At 42.3% G+C, this 17,340-nt stretch overlaps 1 protein-coding gene across 1 annotated transcript in view; it reads right to left on the bottom strand.

Moving 5' to 3' along the window:
* Window positions 1–15,903, bottom strand: part of LOC311100867 (hepatic leukemia factor-like) — a 20,949-nt gene extending 5,046 nt beyond the window's left edge. The window contains exons 1-3 of the mRNA XM_084141864.1: window positions 15,494–15,903; window positions 14,158–14,517; window positions 8,104–8,315 (exon numbers count right to left, since the gene is read on the bottom strand). Coding sequence (XP_083997990.1) covers window positions 8,104–8,315; window positions 14,158–14,517; window positions 15,494–15,629 — 708 coding nt within the window. The 5' untranslated portion in view covers window positions 15,630–15,903. The remainder of the gene's footprint in view (window positions 1–8,103; window positions 8,316–14,157; window positions 14,518–15,493) is intronic.
* Between the last annotated feature and the right edge of the window lie 1,437 nt (window positions 15,904–17,340).

Raw genomic sequence — 17,340 nt, 5'->3', positions numbered from 1 at the left:
CATGCTATGGTCTGCTACACTAACTACACGCTGTGGGCTGCTACACTAACTACACGCTGTGGTCTGCTACACTAACTACACGCTGTGGTCTACTACACTAACTACACGCTGTGGTCTACTACACTAACTACACGCTGTGGTCTACTACACTAACTACACGCTATGGTCTACTACACTAACAACAATATATGGTCTACTACACTAACTACATGCTATGGTCTACTACACTAACTACACGCTACGGTCTACTAACTAACGACATGCTATGGTCTACTACACTAACTACATGCTATGGTCTACTACACTAACTACATGCTATGGTCTACTAAACTAACTACATGCTATGGTCCACTACACTAACTACATGCTATGGTCTACTACACTAACTACATGCTATGGTTCACTACACTAACTACATGCTATGGTCTACTACACTAACTACATGCTATGGTCTACTACACTAACTACATGCTACGGTCTACTACACGCTATGGTCTACTACACTAACTATATGCTACGGTCTACTACACTAACTACACACTATGGTCTACTACACTAACTACATGCTATGGTCTACTACACTAACTACACACTATGGTCTACTAACTAACTACATGCTATGGTCTACTACACTAACTACAATATATAGTCTACTACACTAACTACATGCTATGGTCTACTAACTAACTACATGCTATGGTCTACTACACTAACTACATGCTAGGGTCTATTACACTAACTACACGCTATGGTCTACTAACTACACGCTATGGTCTACTACACTAACTACACGCTATGGTCTACTACACTAACTACATGCTATGGTCTACTACACTAACTATACGCTATGGTCTACTACACTAACTACATGCTATGGTCTACTAACTAACTACATGCTATGGTCTACTACACTAACTACATGCTATGGTCTACCCCACTAACTACATGCTATGGTCTATTAAACTAACTACACGCTATGGTCTACTAACTACCTACATGTTATGGTTTACTAACTAAGTACATGCTATGGTCTACTAACTAACTACATGCTATGGTCTACTACACTAACTACATGCTATGGTCTACTACACTAACTACATGCTATGGTCTACTACACTAACTACATGCTATGGTCTACTACACTAACTACATAATATGGTCTACTACATTAACTACATGCTATGGTCTACTACACTAACTACATGCTATGGTCTACTACACTAACTACACGCTATGGTCTACTACACTAACTACATGCTATGGTCTACTACACTAACTACATGCTATGGTCTACTACACTAACTACATGCTATGGTCTACTACACTAACTACATGCTATGGTCTACTACACTAACTACATAATATGGTCTACTACATTAACTACATGCTATGGTCTACTACACTAACTACATGCTATGGTCTACTACACTAACTACATGCTATGGTCTACTACACTAACTACATAATATGGTCTACTACATTAACTACATGCTATGGTCTACTACACTAACTACATGCTATGGTCTACTACACTAACTACACACTATGGTCCACTACACTAACTACACGCTATGGTCTACTAAACTAACTACATGCTATGGTCTACTACATTAACTACACGCTATGGTCTACTACAATTACTACACGCTGTGGTCTGCTACACTAACTACACGCTGTGGTCTACTACACTAACTACACACTGTGGTCTACTACACTAACTACACACTGTGGTCTACTACACTAACTACATGCTATGGTCTGCTACACTAACTACACGCTGTGGGCTGCTACACTAACTACACGCTGTGGTCTGCTACACTAACTACACGCTGTGGTCTACTACACTAACTACACGCTGTGGTCTACTACACTAACTACACGCTGTGGTCTACTACACTAACTACACGCTATGGTCTACTACACTAACAACAATATATGGTCTACTACACTAACTACATGCTATGGTCTACTACACTAACTACACGCTACGGTCTACTAACTAACGACATGCTATGGTCTACTACACTAACTACATGCTATGGTCTACTACACTAACTACATGCTATGGTCTACTAAACTAACTACATGCTATGGTCCACTACACTAACTACATGCTATGGTCTACTACACTAACTACATGCTATGGTTCACTACACTAACTACATGCTATGGTCTACTACACTAACTACATGCTATGGTCTACTACACTAACTACACGCTATGGTCCACTACACTAACTACACGCTATGGTCTACTCTACTAACTACATGCTATGGTCTACTACACTAACTACACGCTGTGGTCTACTACACTAACTACACGCTGTGGTCTACTACACTAACTACATGCTATTGTCTGCTACACTAACTACACGCTGTGGTCTGCTACACTAACTACACGCTGTGGTCTACTACACTAACTACACTAACTACACGCTGTGGTCTACTACACTAACTACACGCTATGATCTACTACACTAACTAAACGCTGTGGTCTACTAAACTAACTACACGCTGTAGTCTACTACACGCTATGGTCTACTACACTAACAACAATATATGGTCTGCTACACTAACTACACGCTGTGGTCTACTTTACTAACTACACGCTATGGTCTACTACACTAACTACATGCTATGGTCTACTAACTAACTACACGCTATGGTCTACTACACTAACTACATGCTATGGTCTACCCCACTAACTACATGCTATGGTCTATTAAACTAACTACACGCTATGGTCTACTAACTAACTACACGTTATGGTTTACTAACTAAGTACATGCTATGGTCTACTACACTAACTACATGCTGTGGTCTACTAACTAACTACATGCTATGGTCTACTACACTAACTACATGCTATTGTCTACTACACTAACTACATGCTATGGTCTACTACACTAACTACATGCTATGGTCTACTACACTAACTACATGCTATGGTCTACTACACTAACTACACGCTATGGTCTACTACACTAACTACACGCTATGGTCTACTACACTAACTACATGCTATGGTCTACTACACTAACTATACGCTATGGTCTACTACACTAACTACATGCTATGGTCTACTAACTAACTACACGCTATGGTCTACTACACTAACTACATGCTATGGTCTACCCCACTAACTACATGCTATGGTCTATTAAACTAACTACACGCTATGGTCTACTAACTAACTACATGTTATGGTTTACTAACTAAGTACATGCTATGGTCTACTAACTAACTACATGCTATGGTCTACTACACTAACTACATGCTATGGTCTACTACACTAACTACATGCTATGGTCTACTACACTAACTACATGCTATGGTCTACTACACTAACTACACGCTATGGTCTACTACACTAACTACATGCTATGGTCTACTACACTAACTACATGCTATGGTCTACTACACTAACTACATGCTATGGTCTACTACCCTAAATACATAATATGGTCTACTACATTAACTACATGCTATGGTCTACTACACTAACTACATGCTATGGTCTACTACACTAACTACACACTATGGTCCACTACACTAACTACACGCTATGGTCTACTAAACTAACTACATGCTATGGTCTACTACATTAACTACACGCTATGGTCTACTACACTTACTACACGCTGTGGTCTGCTACACTAACTACACGCTGTGGTCTACTACACTAACTACACACTGTGGTCTACTACACTAACTACACACTGTGGTCTACTACACTAACTACATGCTATGGTCTACTACACTAACTACACACTGTGGTCTACTACACTAACTACACGCTGTGGTCTACTACACTAACTACACACTGTGGTCTGCTACACTAACTACACGCTGTGGTCTACTACACTAACTACACGCTGTGGTCTACTACACTAACTACACGCTGTGGTCTACTACACTAACTACACGCTATGGTCTACTACACTAACAACAATATATGGTCTACTACACTAACTACATGCTATGGTCTACTACACTAACTACACGCTACGGTCTACTAACTAACGACATGCTATGGTCTACTACACTAACTACATGCTATGGTCTACTACACTAACTACATGCTATGGTCTACTAAACTAACTACATGCTATGGTCCACTACACTAACTACATGCTATGGTCTACTACACTAACTACATGCTATGGTCTACTACACTAACTACATGCTATGGTCTACTAAACTAACTACATGCTATGGTCCACTACACTAACTACATGCTATGGTCTACTACACTAACTACATGCTATGGTTCACTACACTAACTACATGCTATGGTCTACTACACTAACTACATGCTATGGTCCACTACACTAACTACACGCTATGGTCCACTACACTAACTACACGCTATGGTCTACTCTACTAACTACATGCTATGGTCTACTACACTAACTACACGCTGTGGTCTACTACACTAACTACACGCTGTGGTCTACTACACTAACTACATACTATTGTCTGCTACACTAACTACACGCTGTGGTCTGCTACACTAACTACACGCTGTGGTCTACTACACTAACTACACTAACTACACGCTGTGGTCTACTACACAAACTACACGCTATGATCTACTACACTAACTACACGATGTGGTCTACTACACTAACTACACGCTGTGGTCTACTACACTAACTACACGCTATGGTCTACTACACTAACAACAATATATGGTCTGCTACACTAACTACACGCTGTGGTCTACTACACTAACTACACGCTATGGTCTAGTAACTAACTACATGCTATGGTCTACTACACTAACTACATGCTATGGTCTACTACACTAACTACATGCTATGGTCTACTACACTAACTACATGCTGTGGTCTACTACACTAACTACATGCTGTGGTCTACTACACTAACTACACACTGTGGTCTACTACACTAACTACACGCGGTGGTCTACTACACGCTATGGTCTACTACACGAACTACATGCTATGGTCTACTACACTAACTACACGCTATGGTCTACTACACTAACTACATGCTATGGTCTACTAACTAACTACACGCTATGGTCTACTACACTAACTACATGCTATGGTCTACCCCACTAACTACATGCTATGGTCTATTAAACTAACTACACGCTATGGTCTACTAACTAAGTACATGCTATGGTCTACTAACTAAGTACATGCTATGGTCTACTAACTAACTACATGCTATGGTCTACTACACTAACTACTTGCTATGGTCTACTACACTAACTACATGCTATGGTCTACTACACTAACTACATGCTATGGTCTACTACACTAACTACATAATATGGTCTACTAAACTAACTACATGCTATGGTCTACTACATTAACTACACGCTGTGGTCTACTACACTAACTACACGCTATGGTCTACTACACTAACTACACGCTGTGGTCTACTACACTAACTACACGCTATGGTCTACTACACTAACAATATATGGTCTACTACACTAACTACATGCTATGGTCTACTACACTAACTACATGCTATGGTCTACTACACTAACTACACGCGGTGGTCTACTACACTAACTACATGCTATGGTCTACTACACTAACTACATGCTATGGTCTACTACACTAACTACATGCTATTGTCTGCTACACTAACTACACGCTGTGGTCTACTACACTAACTACACTAACTACACGCTGTGGTCTACTACACTAACTACATGCTATGGTCTACTACACTAACTACACGCTGTGGTCTACTACACTAACTACATGCTATTGTCTGCTAAACTAACTACACGCTGTGGTCTGCTACACTAACTACACGCTGTGGTCTACTACACTAACTACACTAACTACACGCTGTGGTCTACTACACGCTATGGTCTACTACACTAACAACAATATATGGTCTGCTACACTAACTCCACGCTGTGGTCTACTACACTAACAACAATATATGGTCTACTACACTAACTACATGCTATGGTCTACTACACTAACTACATGCTATGGTCTACTACACTAACTACACGCTGTGGTCTACTACACTAACTACATGCTATTGTCTGCTACACTAACTACACGCTGTGGTCTGCTACACTAACTACACGATGTGGTCTACTACACTAACTACACTAACTACACGCTGTGGTCTACTACACTAACTACATGCTATGGTCTACTACACTAACTACATGCTATGGTCTACTACACTAACTACACGCTGTGGTCTACTACACTAACTACATACTATTGTCTGCTACACTAACTACACACTGTGGTCTGCTACACTAACTACACGCTGTGGTCTACTAACTAACTACATGCTATGGTCTACTACACTAACTACACGCTATGGTCTACTACACTAACTACACGCTATGGTCTACTACACTAACAACAATATATGGTCTGCTACACTAACTCCACGCTGTGGTCTACTACACTAACTACATGCTATGGTCTACTACACTAACTACACGCTATGGTCTACTACACTAACTACACGCTATGGTCTACTACACTAACTACATGCTATTGTCTGCTACACTAACTACACACTGTGGTCTGCTACACTAACTACACGCTGTGGTCTACTAACTAACTACATGCTATGGTCTACTACACTAACTACACGCTATGGTCTACTACACTAACTACACGCTATGGTCTACTACACTAACAACAATATATGGTCTGCTACACTAACTCCACGCTGTGGTCTACTACACTAACTACACGCTATGGTCTAGTAACTAACTACATGCTATGGTCTACTACACTAACTACATGCTATGGTCTACTACACTAACTACATGCTATGGTCTACTACACTAACTACATGCTATGGTCTACTACACTAACTACATGCTATGGTCTACTACACTAACTACATGCTATGGTCTACTACATTAACTACATGCTGTGGTCTACTACACTAACTACACACTGTGGTCTGCTACACTAACTACACGCTGTGGTCTACTACACTAACTACACGCTGTGGTCTACTACACTAACTACATGCTATGGTCTACTACACTAACTACACGCTATGGTCTACTACACTAACAACAATATATGGTCTGCTACACTAACTCCACGCTGTGGTCTACTACACTAACTACACGCTATGGTCTAGTAACTAACTACATGCTATGGTCTACTACACTAACTACATGCTATGGTCTACTACACTAACTACATGCTATGGTCTACTACACTAACTACATGCTCTGGTCTACTACACTAACTACATGCTATGGTCTACTACATTAACTACATGCTGTGGTCTACTACACTAACTACATGCTGTGGTCTACTACACTAACTACATGCTATGGTCTACTACATTAACTACATGCTGTGGTCTACTACACTAACTACATGCTGTGGTCTACTACACTAACTACATGCTATGGTCTACTACATTAACTACATGCTGTGGTCTACTACACTAACTACATGCTATGGTCTACTACACTAACTACATGCTATGGTCTACTACACTAACTACATGCTGTGGTCTACTACACTAACTACATAATATGGTCTACTACATTAACTACATGCTGTGGTCTACTACACTAACTACATGCTGTGGTCTACTACACTAACTACACGCGGTGGTCTACTACACGCTATGGTCTGCTACACTAACTACATGCTGTGGTCTACTACATGCTATGGTCTACTACAATAACTACATGCTATGGTCTACTACATGCTATGGTCTACTACACTAACTACATGCTGTGGTCTACTACATGCTATGGTCTACTACAATAACTACATGCTATGGTCTACTACAATAACTACATGCTATGGTCTACTACAATAACTACATGCTATGGTCTACTACACCCACTGTGATTATTATCTATGAATAATCTATTCATCAATAATAGAAGATGGCCGGATATACCCGTTTCATAATCAGGGATGACACAGCGCTAAACAATCTGATAGATTAGTAGATGTGACACACACACAGAGACACACACACGTACACACATAGAGACACACACAGAGAGACACACAGAGAGACACACACACAGAGAGACACACACAGAGAGACACACAGAGAGACACACACACAGAGACATACACACAGAGACACACACACACACCTTCATGTCGTCGGGGAATAACACCTTGCGGGCCTTCTTGAACATGGGCTGTGGTTTGAGCTCCTCGGGGGCGAACTTGCGTTTACGGGGGTCGAACATATCCTGCCCAGGTACGCTGGACAAAACCAAGTCAGCAGGGTCAGGCACATAGCTCACTGGCACCTGGATGGACTCTGGGTCGATGGGGCTGGGAGTGTTTCTGGACGGCAGGGCTGGTGAGGGGGAGTAGGAGGACAGTAGGAAGTTAGATACATGGAAGTAGGCTATAGAAATGTATTTGATAGAATTACAGAAATGACCACTACATATTTTGGGGGGTTGGTGGTTTGGCGCACTATTCTCAAAACATTCATGATAAAAGTTCAACTTGAGCAAAATCAATGTGACAAGTTGAAAGTAGTGCATTTTTATTCATAGCACCATAAATAGTTCCATTGTTATTATAATGTATCCAGTAGTAGTGACAAACTGTGGCCACCGGGGGGCACAAGACACAAAGCTAACACACAACCTAAAAGTTTGCCAGTCTGTGAAACCTCAACTTCTTCCACCTCCAATTCCCATCCAGAATAAACTCTGAACCAACTACTGGACAGAAGCACATTGGTTTTGAAAATGGTTATGTGGACAGGACTTATATTATAAGTCTGTATCCACCGGTCTCTGACCGCTGTCCTTACATAAGCATTATGCATGTAAGTATATATTTGCATTGAGTGGCTTGAGGCTGGAGACCAGCTGGTGTGAGATGGGAGAAAGTGCCAGAGGCCCTGCTCCTTTTCAGCGTTCAAATGACATCTCAACCTCAATCTGAACCTGACGTGACGACTAGGCCCTTCTCTAACCTGAGCCGAGGTATAATAGTTATAAAGAGAACACTCTTACTAGTGTCCTGTCCAGGGGGTGTACTTGTACATCAAGCTGCCTCACACTACAGAAACAGGAGATAGGCTCCTGCCCCTATGGGCTGTTCTGGCTCGGACTGGGCTTATTTGTCCAAGGCTTACATACTTACTTAACTAACCTCATCCCCAGGCTCAATTGATACCAGAGAGAGAGAGAGAGAGAGACAGCTGGTGGACGAGATTAATTACACTGATGCTGCCTGAGACATATACAGTACATTCGGAAAGTATTCAGACCCCTTGCCTTTTTCAACATTTTGTTAAGTTACAGCCTTTTCTAAAATTGATTAAATTGTTTTTTTTGCCTTATCAATCTACACAATACCCCATAATGACAAACCAAAAACAGGTTTTTAGAATGTTTTGCAAATTAATACCCCCCCCAACATTTTTTTTCAAATATCACATTTACATAAGTATTCAGACCCTTTACTCAGTACTTTGTTGAAGCACCTTTGGCAGCGATTACAGCCTTGAGTCTTATTTGGTATGACGCTACAAGCACACCTGTATTTGGGGAGTTTCTCCCATTCTTCTCTGCAGATCCTCTCAAGCTCTGTCAGGTTGGATGGGGAGCGTCGCTGCACAGCTATTTTCAGGTCTCTCCAGAGATGTTCGATCGGGTTCAAGTCCGGGCTCTGGCTGGGTCCACTCAAGGACATTCAGAGACTTGTCCCGAAGCCACTCCTGCGTTGTCTTGGCTGTGTGCTTAGGGTCGTTATCCAGTTGGAAGTTGAACCTTCACCTCAGTCTGAGGTCCTGAGCGCTCTGGAACAGGTTTTCATCAAGGATCTCTCTGTACTTTGCTCCGTTCATCTTTCCCTCGATCCTGACTAGTCTCCCAGTCCCTGCTGCTGAACAACATCCCCACAGCATGATGCTGCCACCACCATGCTTCACCGTAGGGATGGTGCCAGGTTTCCTCCAGATGTGACACTAGGCATTCAGGCCAAAGAGTTCAATCTTGGTTTCATCAGACCAGAGAATCTTGTTTCTCATGGTCTGAGAGTCCTTTAGGTGCCATTTTTGCAAGCTCCAAGTGGGCTGTCATGTGCCTTTTACTGAGGAGTGGCTTCCGTCTGGTCACTCTACTGCTGCAGAGATGGTTGTCCTTCTGGAAGGTTCTCCCATCTCCACAGAGGAACTCTGGAGCTCTGTCAGAGTGACCATCGGGTTCTTGGTCACCTCCCCGACCAAGGCCCTTCTCCCCCGATTGTTCAGGGCGGCCAGCTCTAGGAAGAGTCTTGGTGGTTCCAAACTTCTTCCATTTAAGAATGATGGAGGCCACTGTGTTCTTGGGGACCTTCAATGCTGCAGACATTTTTTTGGTACCCTTCCCCAGATCTGTGCCTCGACACAATCCTGTCTCGGAGCTCTACGGACAATTCCATCGACCTCATGGTATTTGTTCTGACATGCACTGTCAACTGTGGGACCTTATATAGACAGGTGTGTGCCTTTCCAAATCATGTCCAATCAATATAATTTACCACAGGTGGACTCCAATCAAGTTGTAGAAACATCTTAAGGATGATCAATGGAAACACGATGCACCTGAGCTCAATTTCAAGTCTCATAGCAAAGGGTCTGAATACTTATGTAAATGAGGTATTTATTTTTGTAAATTCATTTTTATTGTAAAAACCTGTTTTCACTTTGTCATTATGGGTATTGTGTGTAGATTGATGAGGGATTTTTTTTTTCTTCTCCATTTTAGAATAAGGCTGTAACATAACAAAATGCGGAAAAAGTGAAGGGGTCTGAATACTTTCGGAATGCACTGTAGATAGATCTATACGTAGCTCAGCTCAGCTATACTGGGATGTACAGAAAGATTTGACCTCCAGCCCCAAGGTGAAGATTTCACAAATCAAGAGAAGGCAACTTATGTTTATTAGAACTGAGTGTGTATAGCACCTGCTAATCAACAGCTGCCTCTCACAACCTGCTAATCAACAGCTGCCTCTCAGAACCTGCTAATCAACACCTGCCTCTCAGAACCTGCTAATCAGCAGCTGCCTCTCAGAACAGAAGTACTTCAAATGAGTGAGTCTTGAACAGAACATTACACTAATTAGCTGAAGTGATGTACAGAGAGAGATTTGACCTCCAGGGTTAAGATTGAACTTAAATTAAGACAAGGCAATCTATGCTTTTCAGAAGTGTCTAACACCTGCCTATCAGAACAGAAGTGCTTCAGATTAGTGACTAATGAACAGAACAGTACACTAATTAGTTGAGTTAGTGGGGTCACAGCCAGGGTCTGCCATTATCAACGGAGAGCCTGGAACAATTAGGGTTAAGTGCCTTGCTCAAGGGCACATCGGCAGATGTTTCACCTTGTCGGCTAGAGGATTCAAACATGCAATCTTTCGGTTAGGGGCATAGACAGAGGAAAACACACACACTCAATACCATTATCCCAGAAACCCTAGACCCACTCCAATTTGCATACCGCCCCAACAGATCCACAGATGATGCAATCTCTATTGCATTCAACACTACCCTTTCCCACCTGGACAAAAGGAACACCTACGTGAGAATGCTATTCATTGACTACAGCTCAGCGTTCAACACCATAGTGCCCTCAAAGCTCATAACTAAAAAAGGACCCTGGGATTAAACACCTCCCTCTGCAACTGGATCCTGGACTTCCTGATGGGCCGCCCCCAGGTGGTAAGGGTAGGTAACAACACATCTGCCACGCTGATCCTCATCACGGGGGCCCCACAGGGGTGCGTGCTCAGTCCCCTCCTGTACTCCCTGTTCACCCATGACTGCATGGCCAGGCACGACTCCAACACCATCATTATGTTTGCAGACGACACAACAGTGGTAGGCCTGATCACCGACAACGATGAGACAGCCTATAGGGAGGAGGTCAGAGACCTGGCGTGTGGTGCCAGGATAACAACCTCTCCCTCAATGTGATCAAGACAAAGGAGATGATTGTGGACTGCAGGAAAAATAAGAGGACCGAGCACGCCCCCATTCTCATCGACGGGGCTGTAGTGGAGCAGGTTGAGAGCTTCAAGTTCCTTGGTGTCCACATCACCAACCAACTATCATGGTCCAAACACACCAAGACAGTCGTGAAGAGGGCACGACAAAGCCTATTCCCCCTCAGGAGACTGAAAAGATTTGGCATGGGTCCTCAGATCCTCAAAAAGTTATACAGCTGCACCATCGAGAGCACCCTGACTGGTTGCATCACCGCCTGGTATGGCAAAAGCTCGGCCTCCGAGCAAGGCACTACAGAGGGTTGTGCGTACGGCCCAGTACATCACTGGGGCCAAGCTTCCTGCCATCCAGGACCTCTACACCAGAGGGCCACCCTAGTCATAGAATGTTCTCTCTGCTACCGCACAGCAGGCGGTACCGGGGTGCCAGGTCTAGGTCCAAAAGGCTTCTTAACAGCTGTGTACTACTCCCTTCACAGAACAGGGCAAACTGGCTCTAACCAGAATAGAAAGAGGAGTGGGAGGCGCCGGTGCACAACTGAGCAAGAGGACAAATACATTAGAGTGTCTCGTTTGAGAAACAGGCTCCTCACAGGTCCTCAACTGGTAGCTTCATTAAATAGTGAAGAGGTGACTCTGGGATGCTGACCTTCTAGGCAGAGTTGCAAAGAAAAAGCCATTTCTCAGACTGCCCATCTTAATCTTTTCTTTTTATTGGCCAGTCTGAGCTTTTTCTTTGCGCTGTTCTGTGAAGGGAGTAGTACACAGTGTTGTACGAGATCTTCAGTTTCTTGGCAATTTCTTGCATGGAATAGCCTTCATATCTCAGAACAAGAATAGACTGACGAGTTTCAGAAGAAAGTTATTTGATTCTGGCCATTTTGAGCCTGTAATCGAACCCATAATTGCTGATGCTCCAGATACTCAACTAGTCTCAAGAAGGCCAGTTTTATTGCTTCTTTAATCAACACAACAGTTTTCAGCTGTGCTAACATAATTGCAAAAGGGTTTTCTAATTATCAATTAGCCTTTTAAAATGATAAACTTGGATTAGCAACACAACGTGCCATTGGAACACAGGACTGATGGTTGCTGATAATGGGCCTCTGTACGCCTATGTAGATATTCCATTAAAAATCAGCCGTTTTGAGCTACAATAGCCATTTACAACATTAACAATGTCTACACTGTATTTCTGATCAATTTGATGTTATTTTAATGGACAAAAAAATTGCTTTTCTTTCGAAAACAAGGACATTTCTAAGTGACCCAAAACTTTTGAACGGTAGTGTACTTATTACCTCAATTACCTCGACTAACCTGTGCCCCCGCACATTGACTCTGTACCGGTACCCCCTGTATATAGCCTCACTACTGTTATTTTACTGCTGCTCTTTAATTATTTGTTATTTACATTTTTTACTTAACACTTATTTTTCTTAAAACTACATTGTCGGTTAAGGGCTTGTAAGTAAGCATTTCACTGTAAGGTCTACACCTGTTGTATTCGGCTGTCACGGATTCAGCCGAGGCTGCTCCTCCTCCTTGCTCGGGCAGGCTTCGGCGTTCGTCGTCCCCGGAGTACTAGCTGCTGCCGATCTATGTTTCGGTGTTTGTCTTGTTTGGTCTTTATTGTTTACACCTGTTTCCCATTATGTTTTATTGTGTTCCCTTTATAACCCTCTGTTTCTCATTGTGTATTGTGCGTAATTGTTTTGGTCTTTTCGGCAGTTGCCCATGTGTGCGGGTTGTATCGTTCCTCTCTGTATGAGGTTGCCTTTGTACTTTGGATTTGCACTGTATCCAGTAAAGTATCTGCCAGTACCTCGGTGTCCTGCTCTTGACTTCGCCTACCGCATACACGTCGCTTTGACATCGGCGCATGTGACAAATACAATTTTATTTTATTTGACTCACAGGTCACGCCGTCACAACATTTGAATTTCACACTTTTTCCATTCTGGGTTTGAGGCCTCTTCTAAGAAACCTAATAAAGTAGTCCTACTCTATTCTTACGGAGCTGTGGTTGATATTGTATTATATGAGCTAGAAGTGTCTTTCAGATGTCTACTGTACAGACAATCAGAGGATGTGGGTCTTATCCTTTTTTCCCTGTGTGTGTTGATGTGTGTGTGTGTGTGTGTGTGTGTGTGTGTGTGTGTGTGTGTGTGTGTGTGTTTTTTACACACCTGCTCTGGTGAGGCTAGGGAGACAGTTCTGTGCGCCCATGCTTGTGTGTACCGACGTCGAAGCGCTGGCATGGTTGCTAAGGTCGATCACAGAGGGCGACGGAGTGGGCAGGGCTTGTGACATGATTGAAGTCTGGTGCTGGGACTGTGATTGGTGCTGGTCGTGGTGGGTGGAGACGGCGAGTTCAGAGGGAAGGCCGTTTTCCGACAGGAACTCGTCCAGATCCATGTACTCCAGCTGGAAGTTGTCTCCATCGTAGGGGAGAGTCTTGTTCCACAGCGTGGGCCCCAGGAAGGCTGACTGTGGGGCACTCCTCTCCTCATCCAAATTCTTCTCCTTCTCTCGCTCCTTCTCAAATCCTAAAGTGGACATTGGGGGGGGGGGGGGGTCCACAGTTAGTACCAAGACACCGAAAAAACTACGCTCATCTATACAGACAATGGTAGCGCTTTACTTTAAGGTACAGAAATTTGATTACAGCAGAAACAGTACTGTAAAATAATGTGCTGCACAATCGTGAGGCTTGTAAGCTGGTATTGAATGTGCAGTATCTATTTCTTGTATCTGTTTTTTGGGGAGACTAAAGTATCCTCTATGTATGGTATGCAGCGGCTCATATTCAGGGTTAACTGGTTTGGATAACTGGTTTTTGAGGAGCAAAAAACCTGATATTCAGACGTGAACCCCTATACCTGCTTTGATAACGTTACTTCATAGCAATATCTATTGCTACATCCCTATCACTCAAAGTATCATACTTTCAATCAATAAAACCACTGCATCAACATACATCACTGATAGTGATAGTCACTGTGCTAGCTATATAATTAAATACATTAATTTAGGAATAATAAGTGGTAGTTAATTGCTAGCTAATGAATTTGTCAAGTGTTGTCAGGTGACTAATATCAGAAAACTTAGCTACTGTAGGCCTACTGGTAGAGCTGGTTTGGGCACATACAGACAGGCACACAAGTATATGGTAACTTTATATGAACTATATCTATATGCCTGTATTTCGTTAGGTAAGGACACTGAAGCAAATCATTATCAATTTGATCGATGATTTCTAAAATTAATGTTGGCTATAGGCCTTTAGAGTATATTTCAAAATGCATTCTTTACGCTATTTACCTGGAGCAAAGCGAGTTCATAGATACAAGTAGCTAATCCTATAAATAAACTATACAATACATAAATAAACAACGTAAATAAACAAATTGTCTCTATAACAATAAAGACAATTTAAGTTTGAGATAAGTAATTATATATTCTAGAAAATAATAGAAAGCAATAGAATAGAACAGAGTAAAATAAACGTAGGCTATTTCTTACCTTCATGTTGTTGTTCATGTTGTTGGAGGAGGGGTAGCTTCATGGGGTTCTCCAGTAGAGACTTCAATACGCAGTGATTCGACGTAGGTAGAAACCTTGGATTCACCGGGAGATGTCTGGACACTATTTTATCCATCTCGTCTTCCTTCAGCTGTCAAAAAAAATCCTTCAGCTGTCAAAAAAATCACTAAACCTGGTCCTGGGTTATTATTGCTTGCAGGTAGGCTAATACAAAATACTAAACATTCAAGTGTATCGAAAAAATAAATCGAAATCACAGGTCGATTTCGACCCCAACAACTGCGGATATATCGAGAAATAAAACCCAGTGGGAAGATTGCGTGCAAAGCTGCTTCCAGTGCCACCCGCTATTCCAATAGCGCTGTCGTCTACAGTAGAAGGCAGAGATAGCCTCGTCCCGTTCACCCATTCATACCATGTGAAAACTGAGGTATGTGACGTCAAACCCTGAGATACCGCCTCTCTCTCTCTCTCTCTCTCTCTCTCTCTCTCTCTCTCCACTCTCTCCATCCATCCATCCATCTCTCTCTCTCTCTCTCTCTCTCTCTCTCTCTCTCTCTCTCTCTCTCTCTCTCTAATTCAATTCAATTCAATTCAATTCAATTTAAGGGCTTTATTGGCATGGGAAACGTATGTTAACATTGCCAAGGCAAGTGAAGTAGATAGTAAACAAAAGTGAAATAAACAATAAATGTTAACAATAAACATTACACTCAGAAGTTACAAAAGAGTAAAGACATTTCAAATGTCATATTATGTCTATATACAGTGTTGTAACAATGTGCAAATAGTTAAAGTACAAATGGGAAAATAAATATGGGTTGAATTTACAAAGATGTTTGTTCTTCACTGGTTGCCCTTTTTTTGTGGCAACAGGTCACAAATCTTGCAGCTGTGATGGCACACTGTGGTTTTTCACCCAGTAGATAAGGGAGTTTATCAAAATTGGGTTTGTTTTCAAATTCTTTGTGGATCGCTGTAATCTGAGGGAAATATGTGTCTCTAATATGGTCATACATTTGGCAGGAGGTTTGGAAGTGCAGCTCAGTTTCCACCTCATTTTGTGGGCAGTGTGCACATAGCCTGTCTTCTCTTGAGAGCCAGGTCTGCCTACGGCGGCCTTTCTCAATAGCAAGGCTATGCTCACTGAGTCTGTACATAGTCAAAGCTTTCCTTAAGTTTGGGTCAGTCACAGTGGTCAGGTATTCTGCCACTGTGTACTCTCTGTTTAGGGCCAAATAGCATTCTAGTTGCTCTGTTTTTTTGTTTCTTCTTTCCAATGTGTCAAGTAATTCTCTTTTTGTTTTCTCGTGATTTGGTTGGGTCTAATTGTGTTGTTGTTGTTGTCCTGGGGCTCTGTGGGGTCTGTTTGTGTTTGTGAACAGAGCCCCAGGACCAGCTTACTTAGGGGACTGTTCTCCAAGTTCATCTCTCTGTAGGTGATAGCTTTGTTATGGAAGGTTTGGGAATCGCCTCCTTTTAAGTGGTTATAGAATTTAACAGCTCTTTTCTGGATTTTGATAATTAGCGGGTATTGGCCTAATTCTGCTCTGCATGCATTATTTGGTGTTTTTCGTTGTACACTGAGGATATTTTTGAAGAATTCTGCATGCAGTCTCAATTTGGTGTTTGTCCCATTTTGTGAATTCTTGGTTGGTGAGCGGACCCCAGAACCATAAAGGGCAATGGGTTCTATAACTGATTCAAGTATCTCTCTCTCTCTCTCTCTCTCTCTCTCTCTCTCTCTCTCTCTCTCTCTCTCTCTCTCTCTCTCTCTCTCTCTCTCGCAATTAGGCTATTTTACTGACGGAAGGAGGATAAATAGC

This window comes from Coregonus lavaretus (genome assembly GCF_964263955.1).
Source record: "Coregonus lavaretus genome assembly, chromosome: 25".
NCBI lineage: Eukaryota > Metazoa > Chordata > Actinopteri > Salmoniformes > Salmonidae > Coregonus > Coregonus lavaretus.
Note: the sequence above shows the minus strand (reverse complement) of the source record. Positions and strands in the feature narration are given on the sequence as shown.